The sequence below is a fragment of the Athene cunicularia genome (assembly GCF_003259725.1).
Source record: "Athene cunicularia isolate RWA chromosome 22 unlocalized genomic scaffold, athCun1 chr22_part1, whole genome shotgun sequence".
NCBI lineage: Eukaryota > Metazoa > Chordata > Aves > Strigiformes > Strigidae > Athene > Athene cunicularia.
Window position 1 is genome coordinate 4501218 of NW_020799128.1, and position 23966 is coordinate 4525183.

Below are 23966 nucleotides of genomic sequence, written 5' to 3' on the forward strand. Positions count from 1 at the left end.
TGTCACAGTGCCACATCCCCCACTAACAGAGGCACTTCTGGATGGCAGCGTGGAAGTAACAAGTGCAGAGCAGTGACGTGCAAGAGCTCGGGGCTGGATACGAGTGAAATGTGTGTTTGGAAATGGCAGATGTAGAGCAGTGGTTTGCTGCAGAATGTTTTCGGTGCCTCACCCGGGAGGCAGCCACCCTTCCCTCCCCTGAGTGCAGGACAAGGGGGCATCAGCACTATCGGGAGCCGGTTTTCAGGGAGTTTACCTCTGCTTTTTCAACACCTTTTTTCCACCAATCACGGTAATTAATGAAGCTTCTGTGCACTGTTACTGCTTGAGAAGCAGCCTGGCTCTGGCCGTGCCCGCCCGACAGATCTGCTGCATGGGCCGTCGGTCCATCCCTGCTCTCCAGGCGGCCGTGCCTGCGTGCTGCAGGGAGCTGGAAGCGATCTCACTGCTTTTGCTCCTCTTCGGGGACACCGAGCGTGGGAGTGGACATGCTTTTCCCTTGGGACACTTTCCGGGGTGCCGGCCTGGGTGCTGCTCGTCATGTCGAGCCCACGCAGTGGCTCCTGCTGGGGACGGGAAGAGGGTGCAGAAGCCTCTGCAGGGACCTGAACGTCGCTGCAGCTCGGCAGAGCTGGCTCGGGGAGGCTTTTGGGGAACCCCTGGTGTTTAAAGCCTGCGTGGGGGCTCCTGCCCCTTTCCCAAACGATGGAGCAGGCTTTGAGCACACAGATGCCCTCGTGCTGCCTTCGGAGCTGCGGTGTGAGCTTTGGTGTGCTCCAAGGGCCGGTTTCTAAATGAATGTGGTGCCTTGGTTCCACTCGGAGACTCTGCGGAGGATCTCAGAAACTAAGCGCCCCCTCACCGCCCCCGCCCAGATCTGGCCATAGTTTCTGGAGATAAGTGGTGACAAGGAGCATAACTGTTCCCTTCCCCCTGCCTTTGGGTTGGGAAGCTCAGGCTCCTCCGATGAGCTCACTGATTCCATTGCCATGAGCTAGTAAATCTGTTGCTCTTAATCCTGCCCAGAGTCCTGGGCGACCAACCTCCCACGTCCTGGGGGAGCAGGTCCCGAGCCAGGCACAGGCAGGCAGCGGCCCTTGACGGGAAAAGTAGTTCGCATGTGTAAGTTATTATTGTTTACATGGTTGATACAGAACAGTTGCTTGCATGAACTGGTGCCTTATAAAGAAAACTTGGACCATAGACTTTTGTTTGGGTCAGAGGATCTGTCTGATGTTGCATATGCAAATAATTTATAAAGTGATCTGCAAAAAGCTGCTTTGTTGCATGTGTTTGTTTCACCTCACTTGTTTTTATAAGGTCCTTAAGAGCTCTCTGAGGACATAAGGAGCAGTGCTGGCCTTGTGTCTGAAGTCTGGCCGTGGTGTGCGGGGCCAGGGTGTAAGGCTGGGCTGGGCTGGCTCCGTGTGCCACTGGGAAGCGCAGGAACTGCTGGAGCCCCTGGGAGCTTATCTAGAGAGGCTGGTGCAGCTCCAGCTTTGTGCCCAGGGCGCCCAGCTTTGACGCTCTTTCTGTGTCCTTGAACAAGTTCTGTCGGTGCTGACCTGCTTTGTCAACTGCTCCGATTCCCGATGGTGAGAGGTGATGGCATGTGAGATAGGTACTTGTGAGACAGGACTTGGAATGCGAAGCTTTCGGTTTGAAACCTTCTGGAAAATCTGGGGTCTCCTCTGCTCTTGGTGTGTTGTTTTCTCCGGCCTTTCTCGGGGCAGTCCGAGTGTGCTCTGCGCTGAGATTTGCTCTGTGCATCAGGGCCTTCGGCTTTCTCTGTTTGGGTTCCCGCTCCAGACGTGTGGTGCCTTGGCAGCGAGGTGCTGTGGTGGTTCTCAAAGGCCGAGCTCGTCAGAGGGATCTGCCCTGGGCAGTGCTGCAGCCCCACACGTGCAGCCCAGCCTCAGGGGCCTGCGATAAGCTGGAGACTGAACCTGGAGTCACAGGCTGCCTCCTTCCTCCTGAGGGGGCTTTTCCTGAGAGAGCGTTTTCTTCCTTGTGCCTTATCCTCCAAGCGCTTGCTTTCTTCAGCCAGTGTTTCTGTTCTGCTTTCTAGGTTTCCAGCAGGTTTCTCTGTTGTCTTCCTATGAAGTTGTAATCCCACAGAGGTTAGGAAGAGAACGGCGAGAGGCTTCCAATGTCTCCTCAGTACAGGTACTGGGCAGTCTTAAAAACGCCTTCAGTTCTTTATCTAGTTCCTAATGAGGTGCACCTCGAACCCCCCCGGAATTCTCACAGAACACGATGGGACTCACCTAGCAGCAAAAAGCAGCCGTCCCACAGCAGGTCCATTACCTGGGCTATGGTAGATACCTCCCTGCTCTGGAGGGTACAGTTGCCTCAATGGGCTTTTGATCTGGGTGTAAAAATTGCATAATGAGGGTGGTTAAGCACCGGAACAAATTTCAGCGAGGTGGTGGAATCGTTCTCCTGGGAGATGCCTGGGGTCTGACGGGAGGAGGCCGTGAGCAGCCGGGGCCAACCCTGTCACTGGCCCCGCTTTGGGCAGGGGCTCAGCTCCGACAACCCCCACCGGTACTTTCCAGCCACATAGCTAACAGCTGCACACTTCAAAGCATTTGGATTAGACCAAGCGTGTTTAGTCACAGATCTTACAAACGTTGGCAGAATTTAGTACTAACACAAGTGCCTCACAGCCTGTGGCAGTGGGTGCCTGGTGCCCCTGTGGTGGTTTGCTTGGTGGGAGGCGATTCAGCTTGCCCACTGCTCTGTCTTTGGGGGCCCGAGGTGCTGCCTGTAGCCCTGTGAGCTACTGCCTCACTGAATGTTCAGGAATAAACCTGTGTTGTCCTTTTCCAGCTGTAACTAAGAGTTTTCTGTGGACGTCTTAGAAACAAGGAATATGAAAACCACGAGGCTATTTTGAAATAGCTTCCTTCATGTGACTTTTCCCTAGTCACACAGGAAGGGCTGCCAGGTTCGGGAGGTGGGGACAATGATAAAATAGGTTTTGGGCTCACCCACACGCGGTTAGTCCTGGTTTGGTGCAGTAGCAGGTTTAAGAGGCAGGTTTGTCAGCTCGGTGCCGGCAGCCTGTGGACGTGGCAGCAGTGTCCAGGTGGCCATGGGCAGGTTCCCGTGGCGGCGGCCTGCAGGCTCAGCAGAGCAGCCCGCTCCCCTCCCGCCTCGGGGTGCCGGCCCAGAGCGAGAGCTCTGCACCCCTCCAGGTCGTGCTTTCACTCCTGTCGGTACCTGCTGCTGCAGCTGTGTCTGAGGTGGCCGCGGGTGCAGCCCAGCCCCGAGCTGCAGAGGCGCCGGGACCAGTGTGGGTGCTGTGGTAGAGGGTCTGCTGCCAAACTCTGGCTGATTCCAAAGGCTGAGTAAACATCCAGAGAATGAGTAAAATTCACAAGTGAAATGCAACTTTTCTTTATATTCAGGACAAGGAGTCGTATGCTCTTGCGATAGAGGGAAAAGAATACACCATTCACCTAGAAAAGAACAAGTAAGTGATTAATCTATTTAGATTATTAAATTCCATCTGTTGCATCCCAGTAACGAGCTGGCAGGTAGCATGCGAATTCCCATTCTTGAGGCTCCTTACGAGAAGTGCAGTTACACGCTGGCTCTGCAGAATCTGCAGAGAGAGGCGGCGAGAGTGGATTGAGTCACCGAGTCTTGGCTATCAGCCAGAAATTTGGTTGAACTCCTGCAACCCTGGTGCTCCCCCTCCAGTGAAGGAAGCAGCAGTTTGCTCAAAGGGATCTGGGGAATTGCTGAAATGACGCTCTCCATTCACATCTAAAAATAAACAAAGTGAACTATATTTTAAGTAAATATTTTCACTTTCTCCTGTGTTTTGTTTATTGTTTCAGGGTGTTTTTCCTGTCTCAATAGCACAGAAATACTAATAAGTGAGGAAGCTGACTTTATATCTGAGGTCTTAATACCCATCACCTGCAGGCAGTGTAGATGTTGTCTGTCTTGGGTTTAATTTTCAAAGGGCTACTTGCAGCACAGGAAGTTATCATTTATCGGGCTAGAGCTTCTTAAAACTGTGCTCGTAAGGGAGGAAAAAGACAGAACTCTTTAAAGGTGACAACCCCGGGGGGATCTCTAGCTGCCACTTGCCCAGCCCCTGACCCTCAGTAACATTCAGCTGGGCCTCATCGAGGGGTTTACCCGCGTGGGTCAGCAGCCTTAATCGTGGGAGACTTCCTGCGTGCTGGGGAAGAGGAGTCACACGCAGCAGGCTGAGTGCTGTGTTTTTTAAATATTTTTTAAAAATTCTGCACGAAAGCAATCTTTTAGCAGAATTTAATGAGTTCTGATGCTTGTTTTACTTATCCAGGGTGAAGTGGTTGATTTGATTTCATTAAGGGTTCCACCATTTTGATATCTTGGATTTTGGTGTGGAAATGCACAATTTCTTTGTTAATTTTTTGGGGGGGGTGAGCGGGGTGTTCCTTTTGAATTTTTCCTTATTTAACTGCAATTTATATATTTGTGACACTTTTGATTAAGATCATCTTTAGTGCCCTGTTATAGCGCTGGTCATTTAATGAAATTCCTCTTGTATTCCCTCTCCCCTTTCCTTACAGAGAACTGCTGCCCAAAGATTTCACAGTTTATACCTACAATAAGGAGGGAAAGTTGCAATCTGAATATCCAGATGTCCAGGTATGATTTCTTGATTATTTTTATGCCCCTACTGAAGGTGACTTGAACCCCGAGCACCTGCAGGGTGAGGGAGTTGTGTTCCAGAAGCTGTATTTTCCGCTGGGCCACCCTCTGATCCCGTGTGCCCTGCACGAGGAGAGGAGCCTTGGTTCTGGCCGCAGCTGTCAGGTGTGTGGTTGTCTGAGCCGTGCTGTCCTGGGCAGCACAGACCTTGCCGCTGGTGGGAGCAGAGCGCGCGGGGCAGGGCCGGGCTGGCCCCGGGACCCACCTCTGGCTTTGACTGTCACACACGCTGGTCTCCTGGGTTGGTCCCCCAGTGAAAACAAATGGTCAGCTGCTGAGCCATCTTTTCCGTTGTGCGAGGCTGGCTGTTCGTGGCTCTAAGAATTTTTGAGGGTTGACAGGCCATTCGTTAGTTCAGAAATCTGGGAATTACTAGAAGGGATGGATGAGATCAAGTCTGGAAGACTTTGAGAAGGGTGTTACCTGCGTGGCGTGGGAGTTATCGCGCTGCAAAGGCGGTCGCAGCCCTCTTGTTCTGTGCAAGCAGGCTGCCTAATAGGTTGCCTTTGAAAATTTAATTGCTTCAGGAGAATAAGAATAAAAAGCAGCTTGTGTGATACAAAAAGCATGAGGGTATATCTGATGGCTTTGCTCTAATGTATCAATGTTCCTCTGAGAGGGAAGCGTTAGTCATTTATGATTCATGGGGTCTTGTTTTTGAAAATAGAGCACCTGAGTCAGCTGGGTATGTACTGCCTGGTTAAAAGTGATTGACAAAAAGGAAAAATGCTTTTCCTGTGCGAGGTCATGGAAGTTGCAGTGGCCCCAAAGGATTGGTGTGTGCCTTCAGCACTTTCTGTGTTCCGTGCTGAAGCAGGCGACCTGCTCTGCCTCACCCCTGTGGTAACGTTCAAAACTGCACTTGCCAGAGAAGATGGAGTGTATTTGCCCCATTCTACCCCCTTGCCTAGTTTCCAAAATGTGTGTATACAGCGGACAAAACAAAATCTTCTGTCTCGCCGGGGCTGGTGAGGGACGTGATGAGGCCTTGGCCCCCTTCTTGCTGGAGAGAGCTCACGTACAAGCCCAGCGTGCAGGGCTGTTCTCCAGAAAACTGAACAGAGATTTGGCCCAAATCTGTAGGGAGGGGCTGGCCTTGAAATATTTGAGGCAGGGTGGAGGACTAAAATTGAGAGTAGGATGGATAACAGTCGAGTTAAGAAACGCTGCTGCTGGCCAGTGGTTCAGAGCCCTGCTTGCCCGTGACAACAGCCCGGCTCCGGCTGCGGCATCAGGTGCAATGACTGAGTGGGGCTTTAACCTGAAACGTGCCATGAGCTGCTGGCCCCATCAAGCTGTGAAGGGCATCTGCTGGGCAGAGTTAGGAAGACAGGGATACGGTTGGAGCCCTGTGCCCCAGCATCTTGATTAGCCTCTTGCACGTCAATCCCCGTGGCACGAGGGCAGGCGAGGAGTTCTGAGGTGCCTGTGAGCAAAGGGGGTGCAGAGCTGGGAGGGCGTCAGATGGCACCACCTGTAGATCAAAGGCGGGTGGTAAGTTCAGCTCACAGCGTACCCGTGCCAGGCAGGGCACTTCCACGGCCAGAGGTGACACAGGAATCCGTGTAACGTGCCCTTGCTTTCCCGTGTAGGATCACTGCCACTATCAGGGGTACGTGGAGGGCGCCCTGGACTCTGTGGTTGCAGTCAGCACTTGCTCGGGGCTCAGGTAACGCAGCTCGTCTTTTGTGTCCCGGCTGTCACGTGAGTCTGGTGCTCGCTGAACCTGAAACAGAATTCTTGCTGTTTTTAACTACTGCTCAGCCAGGCGGGGATTCATTGTCCACAGCCCAGCTGCAGTGGTGCTGCCTTTGTGCAGTCTTCCTGTGGTGTCTTTTATTCGTGTAGTTAACAGATATTGGAAATACCATTGCGCAAGCTGCAGTTTGTTATCAGAGTACACCAAGTCGTTCTTTAATGCAAATTGTGGCTTATTTTCTAATTGGGATAGATGGTCAGTGCAAAGAACTGTACATAGTGCGAAAATGGAAAGTCAAACACGAGTCTGCAAATTTTACAAAATCGGCCCTAAAGCTTACGCACATCAAATTTGATTGGAAACTTTTTTCTGCTTTGGTCTAATTTCCGCATCTTTTGGGACTTTGATTTTTTTTTTTTTAAGTGCCACGTCAGACACCAAAGTAGTGATAATAATTAAACTAAAGCATTTCTGCTTAAAGCCTGTAACTTCATTGCTTACAGACATGTTAATTTGCTGCGCTGGTGAATGCCCTGCCCAGTGACAGGCTGCTTTTCAGCCTTGCAAGTGCAGTGTGCCATTCGCCAGCACTGAGGTGTAGACGTGCCTTTAGTTGTCAGAGAATAACTGTTCCTTTGTTGTGCTGTGGAAATATGGGAAACTATCCTCTGTGCTTAATGCAGGGATTTCTCACTACCGTATTTTAGGGGTTTGGTGACAGTAGAGAACATCACCTATGGAATTGAGCCCCTGGATTCCTCTTCGGGCTCTAAACACATTTTATATCGTCTGGATAACGTGAAGAAAGAGCCCACGATGTGTGGAGTAACGGCTGCTGACCACAGAACGGAGCACACGGAGGAGAATCACCATCCCAGTGTGACTCAGCTGCTGCGAGTGAGTGTCTCCTCCACGGTCCCGTCATGCGTTTTGCGAGTGTTCAGCTAAGAATATGGAAGCAGCTTACCAGATTTCCTGGGGTTTAACACATACATAGAAGTTTCTGATTCAGAGGGCTTTCTACGCTGTTGAAAAACTCAGTTGCTTCAACAAAGCAGTTGCAACTTCTGCCTGCTGCATGCAGCAATGCAAGCCGAGTGGCCACCTGGATTATTCATAGGCAGAGTGTTTGGGGGCTTTTAAGGGCAGGAACATCTCCCTCTTTGGAGAGGCTCTGTAACGAACTATTGCAGCAGAAGCCAGGAGAACGCTGTGGTGTTTATTCCATTCCTCTAACTGTCAGAACAACAGTTGCATGGGAAGGTCCCCCTTGTTTGAAGAACAAAATTGCAGTAAAAGCAGGAGGACGAGAAACCTTGTGTCTCACTTTGAGGCTGTTGGCGTTTCCCTGTTAGTATCTTCCTGCTCCTTAGCAGAAGCACGTGCTGTCTTTCCAAAGAAACCTGTCTCAGAAGTAAAAAGGTCCCTTACTTTTGAAACACGGGAGATCCTTGCGCAGCTGAATTTCAGTGTGAAACACCGAGGAATTGTCATTGCAGTGGATTACACTTCCTGGGTTTGGCCTGGTTTCGCCTTGGCGCAGCGTGCTTTGGGTCAGGCCGCTGGTCGTATCCACTGAAATGTGACAGTGTCATGGGGGTTTTTGTTTGCGCTCGCATTAATAAAATTGAAGTTGTCTAAAACTTTTCTCCACAGAGAAAGAGAGCAGTCCTACATCAAACAAGATACGTGGAGCTGTTCATAGTTGTGGACAAAGAAAAGGTAGGGGCCGGGTGTCGCCCGCCCTTCCTGCGCCCCCGGCACCGGCTGGGAAAGCCGCCCGTCCTCGTTACCCCCAGGTGGATTGTTGGAAGGTGCTGGCACTTTAGCCCAGGTTATGCAAATGCACTGACCTAAAACTGAATAAATACGTCTATGCAGTACTCTTCAGGAAAAGAGTAAACTGTCAGCTGTGGAGAGCTGCTATCAGCAGGGCTCTGACAGTGTGAGGGCAGCGGGGGGCAAAGCCCGTCCCTGCTGTTTGCTCCTGCACACGAGCTGCAGGGCAGCAGCAGATTTGGAACCAGACAAATACGTTTATCACGTAACTAATCTTTAAAAGTTTTGTTCCTTGTTTTAACTCTTGTCTTTGTCTCTTCATGACTAAGTTTCTCTGTCTCGCAGTTTGAAGATTTTGGGAAGAGTGAGACAGAAGTAAGGGAACACATGGTGCAGCTGGCCAACTTCCTCGACAGCGTAAGTGGAAGCCGCGGCGGGGCCGTGCTGTGTGCAGCAGCCCTGCAGCTCTGCTCGCCTGTGTAAACCTCCACCTCGGAGTCTGTTCTCTTACCACTGCCACGAGAATAAGATAAAGGCTTTTGTCAGGCCAGGAGCCAGCCTGCTCCCTCGGCCATACTGACAGTGGGCTCTGGCGAGTGCGTCGCTGGGAAAGCTTTTCCACCGCTAAATTCACCTGCAGCTTTCATAGTTGAGAATTAATTTAGGGAACTCTTCCAACCAGTACTACATACAGTGGAGATGGGACAGGTGGCTCCAATTATTGCAATTTTAAGTATTTGTCAAGGTCAGAGAAAAAGCATGTCTTTCAACTTGACTATTTCAGACAAAGCTATCTGTCAGGAGTGAGACTCCTTTTTTTTCTTCTGCTTTGGATTTTCTCATTGATCCTGTAGCTAATGAAGGTCTGAATCACAGGGAAAATGCATCCTGGTGATTTGAACCGTGAACTTAAAAAAACCCCCAACAACCAAAGAAGACAAACGCAGAAAACCCAAACAGAAAAAGTAGAATCTTGCAGTAAGACACACAACACCAGACCACTACTTCTTATCTGAAGGTCTTCAGAAATATTTCTCCTTTTTTGTCCTCCCCAGATGTACATCATGCTGAACATCCGCATTGTGCTGGTTGGTCTAGAGATTTGGAAGTATGAAAACATAATTAGCACAGACGGAGGTGCTGGTGATGTGCTGGCAAATTTTGTACAGTGGCGGGAGAAGAATCTTGTTTTGCGCCGGAGACATGACAGCGCCCAGTTTGTCCTGTGAGTTGCAGTTCCGTCCCTTTGACTCTTAAGAAGCTTCTTCTGTCCCTGCCTGCTCAGCCGTGCTCTGGTATCGAAAGTAGCTGTGGTATTTCAGCAGAGAACCCGGCGCAATCTGCTGTGGTTCATGTACTTGTGAAAACATCCCAAGTCAATTTAAGCGTTGTGAAGAAGGTTTCTGTGGTCCTCAAATTCAGTGTCCTCTCTGACAGGTATATTGCTAATTTATTTTTTTTTTCCTGTCTCACGTGTCCCGCGGTGTTATAAAGCTTCCATTCAGATAATCCTTTGTCAGGTTGTACACTGGTTAGACTTGTAATCCAGGGCATTTTCTGCTTGAAAACGCACATAAATCTGGTGCAGAGCATTGCATTTTAGTGGAGCGAGTTGTCTGTGCTGCTGGTATCTAGCTGCACGGTTGGAGCTCTGAGGCGTGACATGGGTCAGTCCGTCCCTGCTCCCTCAGAGGAGCACAGAGCTTCCGGAGGGACTGGAGCCCCGGGCACGTCCCCTGTGGCCCTCAGAGCGGGAGGCAAGTGCGCTGCTCCGCGCGGGGCAGCGGCCCAGCCCCTTTATCACCTTAAAAGCTGCTTTTGTCACCCTGGACGTCCCTGGCCAGATTTCATTCCGTCAGGGCTTTGGCCTCTCTGACCTCTGCAGAAACAAAATAAGACCATAATAAAAAGGAAGTTGACAAGGGAAGAAATCTCTGGAGTTTGGCAATAGTAGAAAGGCAGCCAACAGCCAATTAAAACAAAAGATTACAAGGGCGGACCGTTAGCTCTTTATATTTAGAGGGAAGATGTGGAAGCGGCCGACTTTCTGTGCAAACTTGACGTAATTCAAAAGAATGAAAGAACCGTGAACAGAAGGATGAAGCTGAGCTGGTGCCTTCTCCTGCGTGGGTCGCCGGGCTCCTGTGTGGGCGCTGGAGAGGCGGAGCAGCAGCGTTTGGCGCCCCACAAGCAGAGCAGGCGGTGCTGCCAGCGGGCTCGCGGGGCTGTGCTGCCGGGATCATTGCCTGTCCCTTTTCTCCCTGTGACTGCAGGAAGAAGGGGTTTGGTGGCACAGCTGGGATGGCCTACGTTGGAACGGTGTGCTCCAAGAGCCACGCAGGAGGCATTAATGTGGTGAGATATCTTTACAGATACCGTGTGATCAGGATGAGAGTTTTGCACTCCAGAAGTCTTCCTGGAAGCGCAGGATCTTTTAATAACAAAGCTGAAGTGGCTTGGTGGGGGCCTTTATGTGGTCCCCAACTGTTTCTGGCAGTTCCACAATATCTGAATCACAACTTTTCTGTAGTCTTCTGCATCCTCTGCCCAGCTTCCCGCCCTCAGTGTGCAGCACTCTGGAAAAAGGGCCGGGATGTCCCTGTGGATGTTTTAAGCGCCCCTGCCTTAGAAGTTATATGGGGGCTGTGGGTGTTCTCAAATCCATCCTCTGGTGTTTGCTTGACCGGCGCAGTCGTGAGCTCCTAGAGCAGTGCCAGCTGGCCGCCCTCGTGCTGGGAGGTTGCAGACGTTTACTGGGCTGAAGTGCTGATCTCAGAGAACCAGCAACCCCGGCAATCTTGTTTCTTGGACTAGTGACAGAAGTACAGCAGTTGGAGTCTGCGTGTTTGAAGAGATTTGGGCTGGCGTGGAGAACTCTGGTTTTTGTGTTAATGTTGCAGCTGCACTGGAGAGCAGAGACTGTCAGGTAGTGTCCCAGAGATTGATTGTTTAAGGCTCTTGGTAGTAAGCGAATGACATGTGCTTGGTCAGAAAGCAGGCCCAGTTGGTCTGAGAATCCGATTAGTGTAGAGGCAGAATGACAGAAGTGTCTTTTTGGCACATAAATAAATGCTGACATTCTCAATATAAACTGTCTGCTCATTTTCTTCTGTTTTCTCTTGTGCAGTTTGGAAGAATCAGCATACAGATGTTTGCATCAATTATGGCTCACGAGCTGGGACACAACCTGGGGATGAACCACGACGATGAACGCGTCTGTCACTGCGGAGCGAGCAGCTGCATTATGAGCTCTGGGGCATCGTAAGTACCTGACAGAAGGGTCAGACCTCCCTGCCTGTGTGCTGAGTTTTTACAGGTTGCAGAGTCGTGTCACTCTTGCAGCTCATGGAGAAAGCAAACGTTACCCTTGACCCACAAACTGAGGGAACGCTTGTGTGTTGGCTTGGTGCAAAGACCAGCTGGTGGTCTCTCTCGCAGGGGGTCGAGGAACTTCAGCAGCTGCAGTGCAGAAGACTTTGAGAAGCTGACTCTCAACAAGGGGGGAAGCTGCTTGCTCAATGTTCCCAGGCCTGATGAAACCTACAGCGTCCCGTACTGTGGGAACAGGCTGGTGGACGCGGGGGAGGAGTGTGACTGCGGCTCCCCGAAGGTCAGTGGCTCATGCGTGCTGCAGAGGCTGCGGGGGGCTGCGTGTGCCCTCGCCACGGTCCCGGGCGCTCACGACTTTCCTCTCCTCAGGAGTGTGAGCGGGATCCCTGCTGTGAGCCGGGGACCTGCCGACTCCGGGCCGGCGCTGACTGTGCTTACGGCGACTGCTGTAAAAACTGCCAGGTGAGAGGCCCCAGCGTGTTCTCTGGAAACGTTCCTCAGCTGCTGAGGAGGGGAGCCCTGGCCTGGCCAGCACCTCGGGGGGAGCTGTCACCTGGGTACCAGCACCCACCAGAGCCTTCAGTCCACGCCCGTTTTGGGGGCACACTGTGGGCCAGGTGCCAGTTTGTCTCTGCTATTGGTTCCTGTTTTCTGATGTGGTTTCCCTCTCCCCTCTCTCTTTAGCTCCTTCCTGCAGGAACCGAGTGTCGGGCGAGTAACAATGAGTGTGACCTTCCAGAGTACTGCAACGGCACGTCCCAGTTTTGCCAGCCGGACTTCACCGTCCAGAACGGTCACCCCTGCCACGACGAGGAAGCCTACTGTTACAACGGCGTCTGCCAGTACTACGATGCCCAGTGTCAGGATATCTTTGGCCCAAGTAAGGAAGAGCACAGTCTTAGAATTTTTCTAGGAGACGTAGCTAAAAGAATACGCTAAGTTTATTTAAAATATAGTTACTTGTTTTCCTGTAACAAAGACCCGCTGGCTTGGGCAAAGGAGTTGAAGGAGTGGTACTTACGGCTCAGGCCCCACACGTTCTTCCTTTGTCAGGCTTAATGCTCTGCTGGTGGTTCAAATAGTAATTTTCTTGCGCTGGTCATTCCTGTTAGAGTGGGGCTGCCGGTGCATAGGGCTGTAAAGAAGCCCTGAAGAAATATCAGATGGTATCACTGACTCAGTATTTAAGTGACTATTCTTCTCTCCCTCTTTTTAAACCTGGAACCTTGTAGTACCGACACGTTCACCTCGTTATTGCTTTGATCAAGTTCATAAGCCATCTGAGCTGCGTGGACAATGTAGGTGCAGCAGGATCATTGCTCTGGGCAGAGGAGATGTGGTGCTGAGACGTTTCTGTCCCTGTTTAACTTGGTTCTCTGTCTGGGGGATGGGCTGTTGTTTGCAGAAGCCAAAGCAGCCCCCAGCAGTTGCTTTACTGAAGTGAATTCCAAGGGTGACCGATTTGGCAACTGTGGTTTCCATGGCCACGACTACAAGAAATGCTCCAGCCGGTGAGTTGAGCCCAGCGCATCGAGAAGTTCCTAAAGGTGTCACTGAGAACCCTTCTCCAGGCGCTGCGGAGTTAGTTGGGGTGTTTCATTGGTGCCCCGGGGAGATGTGCTGTCCCACGACCCACCCTCATTGCCCCGTGTGCATCGTTCTGAAGCCGCCGTGCGAGAGCGTAGGGTGGATGTTTCACCCTCATTTCTGAAGCTGTTATTAGGGCTTAAAGCCCCAGGCTTACACAGTTGTAAGTTTTGTTGGCTTTTGGTTTAGATTGTCTGGCTTTAACCCCTGCACACAGGCCGACCCGAGTCTGAACATTCGGGTGGTTCCTCGGGAGCTGGTGCGGAAGCGCTCGGCCTCGTGCCGCAGTTTCCCGCCTGTGTGTCACGTGTTCAGGCACGGGGGATGGTGTTCCACATCTCCTCTCGCTGATCCTGTCCCGCCCGAGGGTGTCCACATGCGGAAAAACGAGTAACGTAAAGATCCCAGCAGCTTACTGGGCAAAGGGATAAATCCATTCTCCTGCAGCACTGAAAGGAGGCCCGGCTCAGTTTTGTTTGGCGAGATGCCTCATTTTGATTTTCAAGTAAAGTCTTCCAGTAGAAAGACAAGATCACATCAAATACGTGATAGGCTTTTTCTCAGACTAAGTGGAAGTGTCACTACAGTGTTCATATGTTGGTGTTGTAGGAATGCCATGTGTGGGAAGCTGCAGTGTGAAAACGTGGAAACGCTGCCTGTTTTTGGCATCAAGCCTGCTATCATTTGGACTCACATCGGACGCACCAGGTGCTGGGGTGTTGATTTCCAGCTGGGCTCTGATGTCCCAGACCCAGGAATGGTGAATGAGGGCACCAAATGTGATACTGGAAAGGTAAGTAACAGTTCAAAAGTGATTTCTTACAGTAATCATTTGGAGGGTTCACCTGAATAAAATTCTCTGCTGCATAATATATTTTGTGAATATTTATGACTGGGGGTTTTTTTGGTGCCTGTAGTTAATGCAAAACGGAGCGAGTCCATTGGCTCCCCACGCTGCCTAGTGCTGCACTGCCTGTGCATAAAACTGTAATGAGCCTCTCATTTTTAGATGAAACAAGAAAAATCGGGTTTGTTGAGAGCCAGCGTCTTTGCTGTGTCAAGGAGCAGAAAGAGCCGGGCGCACACAAATGCCTTTAAGACAACTTTCAATTAAAATCCGACTAAACTAGAAAGCTCGGAGGCTTGGCCCCACCAGGGGAACGTGCACTCCACAGACCCGCGCTGGGCAGCTTGGTGGCTGTTCCTTTAGGCTCAGACTAGAGACAGGGCTCCCAGTGATGGCTCAGAGCGCCTGCTCGGCCACGTTCCTGCGGAGCTGGGTTTTGTTACGGGGTGTGAGCCTTGAGCCTTGCTTGGGGGGGCGGGGGGGGTTGGGGCGTGCCGTTTGCTTCCTCGACGTGCCTCTCCCCTTGCCCAGATCTGCCGGCACTTCCAGTGCGTGAGCGCCTCCGTCCTCAACTACGACTGCGACGTGCAGCGCCAGTGCCACGGGCATGGGGTGAGTCGGGGGAGCCCGCGGCCGCCAGCCTGGAGGTTTTGGGGTGCTGGGTGCTGCTCCTGCGCGGGGTCCTCTGAAGTCCTTGTGAGGGAACACGAGACTGTTGGAGCCGATGGCCTTGCAAGTGTGTCACAGGCACTTCCAGCCAGAAGTCCCACTTGGGGCCAGGGATGCTGCAGTTGTGTCCTTTTTGCACCTAGGAAGGCTTTTGCCCTTCTCTGTTGAGGGCTGTAACTAATCTGGAATGAAGAATGATACTAGATGCAGTGATTTAAAAGAAATCTGTGGGGTTCTTGAGGATGAATTTTGCTATAAAAAGCTCGTTTTTAGTACTGTTAATGAGAAAAGTGCTTTTAACAGTCAGCAAAAATTGGTTGAAAAATTAGTAAATTGAATGAGTTTTAAAATGGTGGATAGTCACTTAATTTTTCCTTTTTGTTTAACTGTGAAACTCTCTATAAAATGTCTCTGGGCAAGACAACCTAGAACAGGATCAAAAAAATTTTTGGCAGAAGCTCTGGAGATGGTAAAGCGAGAATATTTCCCAATTCCAGTATTACTGATGTAATTTGAAACTCTGCATCTTTCAAAAAAAGAAAAAAAAAAAAAAAAAAAGGCAAAAGCCATGAGCCCTGCACCCTAAGCCGTTGGGGTGCTGGTCTTTGGAAGCCGTGCTTGCTGAGGTGAAGCCTCGGGCCGCCCGGCCGAGGAGCCTTGCGCTTGGGGTGGGGGTTCCCGGTTCGGGGTGTCGGGGCTGAGCCCCACGGGGGGTGACGGCTGCCACCCGCTGCCCTGGGGGCCCACAAGCTGTCGGTGCTGAGCGGAGCTGACGGCGCTGTTTGTGTGGCTACAGGTGTGCAACAACAACAGGAACTGCCACTGCGATGCGGGCTGGGCCCCCCCTCACTGCGACACCAAGGGCTACGGGGGGAGCCTGGACAGCGGCCCGCCCTACAACGGCAAGTGCTTGTAAGGGTCCCGCGGGGCCACGGGCCGCGGGGGCCGGAGGGCCGGTGGCCACCTCCGCTCTGATGGGTCCGGGGGGGGTTTTGGGCTCGGGCTGTGCCGCTTCCCTCTGCCAGGCGCGGGGGGGCCGTGAAGAAACCAGCCGGTTTAGCGGGTTTCTGCTGCCGCGGGCCGAGAGCCTCTTGGCCTCCCTGGGGCCAAGCTGGGGACTGAGCCCTCCTGTTCTTGGAGCCAAACAACCGTGGAGTTTGGCTCAGGCTGCGGGTTCAGGATGGGAACCTGCATCTCCACAAGGACCCGCTGGGGCTGGCGGCGGAGCCCTCCATGGTGGGCACTGGTGTCTGCCTGAGGGGCGGCGCCGCTGAGAAGTCACGTTCCATTGAAGTTTAGGTGGGAAAATATAAATGTACGGACAGCACGCTTGGCTTGCTTTGGTAGCAAATGCAGATGTAGTCCCTGCCCCAGACAGCTCCTGCTGTGGAAGAGGGATGCGATGGAGAAACGGGGAGACTTGTGATGCTCTGTTGTTTGCAGACTCCTGCTTTTTTTTGTGGAGGGAAAAGATAGCTTGGGGAAGGAATTTTGTGAGGGGTTTTATGTAGTTTTTCCCCCAGGAAAGGCGCTGGGGCAGGATGGTGTATCTGTGTGTGAATGGAGGAGTGGGGAAGCCCCGCGGAGGGAATATAAGAGGCTGTCAGGCTTCTCTCACTGAGAAGATGAAGTAGGAAGCCAAATCCAGGGTATAAGTTGGAGAAAACTTGCGCAGTGCCCGTGTGCAATAGGTAAAGACAGGATTGATGTAATCCCTTCTGTGAGCTGCAAGAACGATCTCCAGGACTTTCTGGTAGGAAAGAGTTGGGTGTGGGGGGAGCAGGACCACAGTTGATGCGGTAACAGACTGGGCGGTCACCTCGGAGCATGGACAGATGCCTCAAGTCATCAGGCAAAAAAAGGGAAAGGCGCTTTTTTTTTTGTTACAGCCTGCAGTGGAGAAATTTGCTGCATATAAAAATGTGGAGATTAAGAACCTGAGCTCTTTGCCTACAGCAAACAATGGTAGGAAGATTTAGGATCAGACCAAGGGGCAGAAGCTCTGTTTTCCTTTCTTTCAATTGAGCTCTGAAGATCTTCGTAGTGATGTAGTGGAAGAACAACTGGGTATTGATCTAGTAGTTGAGCATGCTGGTATAGCCCAGGGTGTCACAGCACGTACGGTTCATTCGTCTTTGACCAAACAATCCCAGTGAAAAGATAATCAGGAAATAATATTATCTGGGTTTATATCTTGCAGGCTTGCTAGATTCTTTAGTGTTTTATTCTATGAAAAATGGAAGGAAAATCAGTTCTAGAACCAATCCTACCAAATACTCACTGCTACAATGAGCCAAGTGATGATAACACCATGTAATGCTGTTTTTTCTCCTCCATCATTTTGTCCCCATCAAAGACAACTCGCTGAGAACTGGGCTACTGGTGTTTTTTTTCCTGGTCCTCCCGCTCCTTGTAGCTGCTGCTCTGGCATTTGCAAAAAGAGACAGGCTGAAGCGATGCTACAGAAGGTTAATGTCACGCTGCCATTCGTGAGTACTTTCTCCTTTTCACCCTCTCCTCTGCCCTTTTGAAGCAGTCTGCAAACATTTCTTTGCACAAGCCAGTGCTAAAGCGTGGAGGCGTATTCCAGTCCCACGATGTCAGACGAAGGCCCCTGCATCAAACGATGCACGTAGCTTGCCCCAGGCCGAGAAGAGAAATTCATCTGAAATCGAGGGAGCGGAGAATTCTCTTTTTACTGTTCTGTTTGCTGTCGTGCACTGCTGATGAGTTCTATATTTTTGGGTCCCATCTTTGGTATAAAGTGGCAAAATGAAGCCATCGTAGTCCTAAGCAGACAAAGGGTGATGATGTTTATTAAATCTGTGGCAAATCATGTCTTCCTGAGATGTGCTCTGTGCTGAGATGAAGTAAATCCGTCCAGCAGGTCTGCAGTGCTTGGGTTCATGGTCACTCTGTCGGGGTTCTGTGCTCACCCCGTCCTTCTCAATCGGATTTCAGGTCGATTCAGTCGCCACCTCCTAGAACAGAAGCTGAACCAAGAGACTGTCACCCCAGAGGATTTTCCCAGGGCATGCCCTACGCCCCCAGAGGTGTTCCCACGGTAGGAATGATCTGCTTTTCCTGTCTTCATTGCCTGTCTCTTACTCTAAGCTAACAGGTGAAGGCACTTCATGTAATTGTTGCCCTAATAAAAGCTTCAAAATTACTTTAATTTTTCATTTCTGCAAATGGGGGTTTCTCTTTGAAAAGAGGCAAAGAGAAGAATTGTTTCCTAGGGTGGGGGGCTGGAACTCCTCAGTCCCCTCGGGCTGTGCTTGGCTGGGTGAGCAGTTTTCCTGCCTTGCTGCCCCTTAGCAGTCCTGGGCAGCTCCCCTGCCCCGCTCCTCTCCGGCCAGTTCCCAGTGCAGGAACTACCCAGAGCACCCCTGCAGAACAAATCCAGCGCTTCCATCCAGGTCATCATCAGCCTTTCTGTTTTTCCAAAATACGGTACTTTCCACACTGCTGCTGCTTCTTTCTACTGAGTTTCTCAGAGGGAAAAAGCAACTCCGATGTTCCCAGGTTTGTTCGCAAGGGGTCTTAAATGTCACTTAACTAATTCAACAAATATTTCAGTTCCCTGTGTGCGAATTTATGAACATTCTCGTTATGTGTTCTTCGTAGGATGTGGAACCAAATACCTTTCCTGTTCCATCGTACCCAGTTAACCAGTATCCTCAGCAGGCTTACCACCAGTCCTACTACCCGTCGCCGCAGTACCAGGCACCGCAGGCGCAGAAGCTGCCGACAAGGTGGGTCGAGTTGGTGCAGATAACAGTCGGTGGTTGTGCTGGTGTTTGTGGGTTGTCGCTGCCTTCGTCTCTGTGGGTGTGAGGTCACGTGGGTGGTGAAATAATCCTCGTGTGTTATAAACATCATCATCTAGTGCAGTGTTATTGTGTGATTTAATAGAATCATCACCATGATCACACACCACGTGCAAGCAGCACTGACCTTTTATTGAAGGGAGTTTCTCCTTCAGTTCCCCCTGGAGCCGGGGCGCCATCGCCTGCAGCGCTTCCTGCGCTGCCACAGCCACGCTTGGGCTGGGGGCTCCAGAATGTTCTGCTGGGCCAGGCCAGCCCTGCCTGCGGGTGAACAAAACGCCTCCCAGAACACCTGGTTTAAAAAGAAATTACGAAAAAGCTGTCCTTGCGCTGATTCGTGACCGTTATTGCCGAGTTCAGGATGGTTTCGCACTAACTTTGAACAGAGTTTTCCTTCCCTTTCCATGTTTGCTCCACGCCGCAGTGCCGCAGGGAGCGCGAGGGCGGGCGCCCGCGGGGCCTCTTGGCCCTTTGGGGAAAACGGGGGGGCGCGTGTGTGTCCCCTGCGGGTTCCGGGCAGTGGGAGGCAGAGGCTGACCCCGGCTCTCCGGCGGGAGGGGGCACGTCCCTGCGGGTGCCCCCATCTTGCTGATGGCGGCTTCTCCATCTCCCGCAGGCCGCCGCCGCCGCAGCAGAAGCCTGTACCTCAGGGCCCTCCTCCGCCACAGCAGAAATGTTTACCTCAGGGACACTATTTTCCTTCTCGACCGGCACCTTTGCCTCCCAAATAGCTTTTGGCGTCTTTGGGGCCTTCCCGTGAGCTGACGTGTTCACTGAGACAGAGCTGGAATTGCAGTTTTCCTTCTTGCCTTGAGTGGCCCGTGGTAATCCCGGAACGCTTCCTTCTGCAGCCTGGGATAAGGCAAATGCGATATTGGAACGAGGAATGTAAAACTTTTAAACAAAATACCTCTACCAAAGCTACAGGAGCTGGAAACACCTGACCCGTTCTTGGACCTGCTGTGGCCCTGTGGCCTGCGCCAGGGCTCTCCAGCTGGGCACGGAGCCGCCCGCGGGGAAACCACCGCTGAGGGGCAGCGCCTGGGAGGTGCCTTTGGTTCCCCGATCCTCTGCTCAGCCCTGGTAATGAAATTGTCTGAGTCGTTGTCATCTTTTTAAATGTACAGTGAAGAACTGACTAACCCGGACCGTTTGCCAAACAAGGAAATCTGGCCAATTTAAAATTATTTGGCATGAACTGGAAAACGTTCTGCATTTACACATTAATGGCACAAGTGGAATAAGGTGTCTGTACTTTTTCAGAGGAAGATAAATATATTGTAAACATGTTTATGCATGTATATATGTTTATTGATGTGTAATAATGCACTTAAATTCTTACTTTCATGCTGACTGACACTGAGCTGTGCTATACCAACACTGAGTTTAATGGTTTTAAGGTAGTTCTTGTGAGTTGCTAAATGAAAATCCTCTACTAATTCCCACTAACACCATGAATGGGCAGTGAACATAAAGGTACGAAGAGACGTGGCCAGATTCTGGTTTTAAAAAAAAGGGTTGCTTTTAGATTTTAATTTGGATCTGAAGACTGAGGAGCAGTCCCTGCAGAACGCTGGGAGGCCAGAACTGCTGCTCTGCCCGGGGCCAGCCCCTTTGGTGTCAGTCAGGATGGGGGTGCCACCACCTCGCCTGCCCCCCGAGCCGGGTTTAACCTCTGTCCCAGGAGGAGTGCTCAGCCTCCGGCCTGCGGAGCCCGTGGTGACGCCCTCGTGCCCTGGGGCAGCTGGACGGGGCAGTCACAGAGAGGAATCTGTTGCACAAACTTGCTAAAAGTGAATAAGTTCTGAAAAGAGGGCCTGGCTTTTTTACTTTGCAGTAGCCACTGAGTACAAAGCCAGTCTGTAAAATCCCCCTTAATAATGCAAAAAATATATATTTTCCTCTGTACATACATATATAAATATATATATATATATATAGTGTTTGAATTTGCAGTAATGAAATACTTGAACTCCTGTGATTTCCTATAAACCTAGACTACGATTTATAACACTATTAAAATATGTAAAACATCGCCTAGGATATCACCAGATGTATCTGTGGGGGTCTTCTGTTTGTTCTGGGATAATCACTCCCTCGTTTCTCTTGTACCCTGCTCCTGGGGCCGTCTGTCTGTCTGTCTCTAAGGGGTCTGGCGGGTGGGAGAGAGGCAGAACTGAACTGTATTTGAAGCTGTATGTGAGATCTAAAACTGTGCTGAAAACGGTGCCTTTTAAAAGACAAAGAGTTTTTATACTTCCAGCCTGCACCTTGGCCACGTCTGTGGGGTGGGGGCGTCAGGCGGCGAAGGGGCGGCTGGTAGAAGCGACCCCCTGCACGGGACCAGCTCCGCTCTCCCGGGACTGGGGGTGATGGTGGCCCCTGACTTCCCTCTCGGAGAGTCCCGCGGGGCTCCCGGGGAAGCGGAGCCATGCCCGTGTCCTGCTCCTGAGCCAGCCCCCAGCCCCGTCCCTGCTCCCCCAGGGACACATCGCTCCCCAGCCTGCCGGCCTCTGCCTAAGGGCTGGCACCGGCCCCTCTGTAAGACACCAACGAGCAATAAAGGTGCCGGTTTTGTCCAAGACGCTTCCGTCTGCCTCTGCTTCCCGCCAGGCTGGTACTGTTACACATCGGGTGATGGGGCCCCCCCGTGGGTCTCTCCCCCCAGGCTGAAGGTGCTGTCCCAGGTCACCGTCCCACTGCGGCTGCCCCAAAAGGTGCCTGGGGAGGCGGCAGCCGGGCAGGTTTGTTGGGGTGGGGGATTTGGGGGCACAGATGTGCTGGCAGCAGTAACGGGGGCACCACACCATGGTCCCTGGGGTGCAGAGAGCGAATGGCCCTAGCACCGCGTTGCTGCGGCGACAGCAGCACCCGCTGCCAGGAGGGAGCGATCTGCGGGGGGGGACAGAGGCGGCAGCGCGCGGCAGCATGGGGAAACGGCGGCTGTGAGGCCCCTTTCAGCCTCGTGTCATCGTCTCTGCCCAGACGGCAGCACCAGCGTTAACCACCCAGCACTTCTGCTCCCGGGCCTCGCAATTAGGCCCGACGCCCGCAGACCCTCCTTGCCCGGAGGTCTAATTACCCCCGTGCATCAGCCTCGGCTCTGCGTCCCTGGGCGCTGCCACCGGCGCTGTCACCGTCACCGTCCTGCGCTTTGGCGCTGGGAATTAACGGCGGCATCCGCTCACGTTCAGCCGTTAGTTCCCTGGAAATGCAGATGAACCCTTAAGTGACAGACGCCCGGATTAGGGATTCCACTCCCTGCTGGGTGCTTACTTCTGCGGCAGCTGCTTTGGTCGTGGCTCCCGTTACTTTATTTTGGCTGCGCTGGGCGTGTTGTCAGCGCGCACGGCGGCAGCAGCTCCCGCGAGCCTGGGGGCACCGTGTGCCTCGCGTGTGGGTCCTGCAGGGACAGAGGTCCCCTGGCACCGCGGTGTCACACACAGCCCCACGGGAGCCGCGGCAGCTCCCAGGGCCACCAGCACACCGGTCCCTCCGGGCCGTCCCAGGGGCCTGTGGAGGCCACGGGTGCGGGCAAGATGTGGCTGGTGCTCAGTTCTCCCCGGCCGTGAGTTTGGTGTCACCGGGATCCGGGGAACCCGGCTGCAGAGTTAGCGCGACTGAGCGGCCCAGAGCGCCCGGAGCATCCCTGCAGCCCCGAGGGGTCCTGGCGCGGGACAGGGGACGGGGATCACAGTTTGCTCCACAACAACGCCTTATCGGTGACCTTTAACCGTGTTTGCTCGGACCCTCCAGCCATTGGGCAGCCGGGCGCTGGCTCCCCCCAGGACAAGGTACGCGGCTGCGCCGGGCCACGCGGCGCTGGCTCAGCACATACCGGGGCAGCCGTGTGTCCCACCGAGCCCCAGTACGTCCCGACCCTGTGGGCAGCGCTCGGTGATGGAGCCCGGCGATGGCGCTGAGGAGACCCCGCTGCCTCTGGCACTGGCAAGGTTCCAGCTCTCCGAGGAGTACGGCTTCCTCCTTCCCCATCCTCTGGTAGGAGATGGCTGTGCCGCCGCCTCTGCTTGCTACAGGAGACAGAGAACAGGAAAATAGAGGGGTTGGTGAGCGGCGTTCTGGTTGGGCTTCAGTTTGATGCTACTCTAAAACAGTTTGTAAAAAGCAGTGAGGAGGGCGCATGCTCTTTTGGCTTAGTTTCATAGGACAGACCCTTCGCTTTAAAAATGATTAAACTGGCTGCAGCAAGCGGCAGGTGGAGAGAAGGAATTCTCTCTCTGCAATTCTCTGCAGTTCTCTGCAATTCTCACGGCCTTGGCTTTGCAGGATTTCAGGGAGTACGTGGCGAGCAGTCAGCCTGCAGATCCCCGTGCTGGGAGCAGGGCCGTATATCACCGGGCTCCCTTCGCGGCGGCAGCACTCGGGGACAGGCAGATTCGCGTTTATCATCCGATAATTCACAGGCTGCTCTCACGAGATGGGGAACCAGACAAGCCGTTAGGCCGGATGGATGGTGGGAGCCCGGCCTGGCGGCGTTCACCCCCGTCCCGTCCCCTCAGGCAGGAGCTTGGCCGGAGGGTTTGGGTGTTGTCTCCCAGCCAGCCTCAGCTCCGATGAGTTTACTCAGGGCTGGGCTTATCTCCGAGCCCTCTGTTCCCTCCTGCTCCCGTCCCAGCACCTCCCGTAGCCCAGCACGGGGTTCCCCTGCCCCCCGGGACAGACGGGCTCCAGCCGCGGCTGCTTTGGCCATCCCGTGGCCGGCACAAGGCCCCGGCCCACGGGTGCACAGGGACGTGCTCCCCTCCACCCCCCAGAGCCCGGCTCTCCCAACCCATGCGTCCCCTCTAACCCCGTGACTTCTTCCCAGGCTTGGCGCTGGCAGTGCCACGTGTGCTGCGACCTGTATGTGTGTGTCCCCCCCAACCTGCCCACGCCGGAGTGTCCAGGGTCCCATTTCTCACCCCTCCGCCAGTGTCTTGCGAAGGGGGACAGCAGCAGAGTGTCACCCCGGCCCAGCACAGGGAAGGGGGCTGCCTTGTCCCCTCAGCCCATCCCTGCTCCTTGCACAGCCCCACATCCAGCTCTGCGGATGCCAGACTGAGCCCTGGACGCAGCCCTGAGCCGCTCAGGAGCCGGGGGAGAGGAGTCGCAGCCTTGCAGCGGGGGGTGCAGCCAGGCTGCTCATTAACAGCCCTCCCCCCGCCTCCCTCTACCAAGACAGAGCTGCCGGCACCCTACGGCCCCTGGATGGAGATCGCCCACGACCTGCCCCAGCTGATCGCCAGCCACCGCCTCCGCTCCCACGTTCACCAGGTACCCGAGTTTTCTTTCCTGGCTCTGGAGCTCTCTCAAACCTGGGTCTGATGCAGCAGCATCTGCAAAACGCACGGAAAAGCATACGGAGAGCAGAGCCACGTCCTTGGCAAGGACCCGGGCAGGCAGGACTAGCACCGGGCAGAGCAAAGCCTTAACGTGGCACAGAAAGACCCCCCAGGGCCGGTCCTGGGCACGCGGGGCCGCTGCGGCGAGGGCCGGAGCACAGCGAGGG

The 23966-nt window shown here is 53.2% G+C and overlaps 2 protein-coding genes across 4 annotated transcripts in view; both read left to right on the forward strand.

Moving 5' to 3' along the window:
* The first annotated feature begins 790 nt into the window (after window positions 1-790).
* Window positions 791-20438, forward strand: ADAM9 (ADAM metallopeptidase domain 9). Of its 3 annotated transcripts, none has more exons than XM_026863050.1 (22): window positions 791-1122; window positions 2069-2166; window positions 3414-3478; window positions 4575-4653; window positions 6309-6385; window positions 7123-7312; window positions 8072-8137; window positions 8540-8611; window positions 9250-9419; window positions 10468-10549; window positions 11322-11455; window positions 11633-11804; window positions 11894-11986; window positions 12209-12404; window positions 12930-13035; window positions 13721-13904; window positions 14490-14570; window positions 15424-15529; window positions 16984-17116; window positions 17589-17691; window positions 18255-18382; window positions 19074-20438. In XM_026863050.1, exons 1-22 carry the CDS (start codon window positions 1119-1121, stop codon window positions 19186-19188), a joined length of 2454 nt encoding a protein of 817 aa, XP_026718851.1. In that variant the 5' UTR covers window positions 791-1118; the 3' UTR covers window positions 19189-20438. The 3 variants fall into 3 exon arrangements, 2 of the variants coding, with proteins under 2 accessions (XP_026718851.1, XP_026718850.1); XM_026863049.1 differs by lacking the exon at window positions 791-1122 and adding an exon at window positions 1424-1621; XR_003399885.1 differs by lacking the exons at window positions 791-1122; window positions 19074-20438 and adding an exon at window positions 1421-1621 and having other exon boundaries at window positions 15424-15539; window positions 18255-18368.
* A 1840-nt stretch (window positions 20439-22278) lies between these two features.
* IDO2 (indoleamine 2,3-dioxygenase 2) overlaps window positions 22279-23966 on the forward strand; it is a 7655-nt gene continuing 5967 nt past the window's right edge. The window contains exons 1-2 of the mRNA XM_026863039.1: window positions 22279-22456; window positions 23636-23731. Coding sequence (XP_026718840.1) covers window positions 22358-22456; window positions 23636-23731 — 195 coding nt within the window. The 5' untranslated portion in view covers window positions 22279-22357. The remainder of the gene's footprint in view (window positions 22457-23635; window positions 23732-23966) is intronic.

Coding starts and splice junctions, on each gene's coding strand:
- ADAM9 (XM_026863049.1), top strand. Junction 6,386..7,122: donor AGCACTTGCTCGGGGCTCAG/GTAACGCAGCTC, acceptor ACCGTATTTTAG/GGGTTTGGTGACAGTAGAGA. Junction 17,692..18,254: donor CCCCCAGAGGTGTTCCCACG/GTAGGAATGATC, acceptor TGTTCTTCGTAG/GATGTGGAACCAAATACCTT.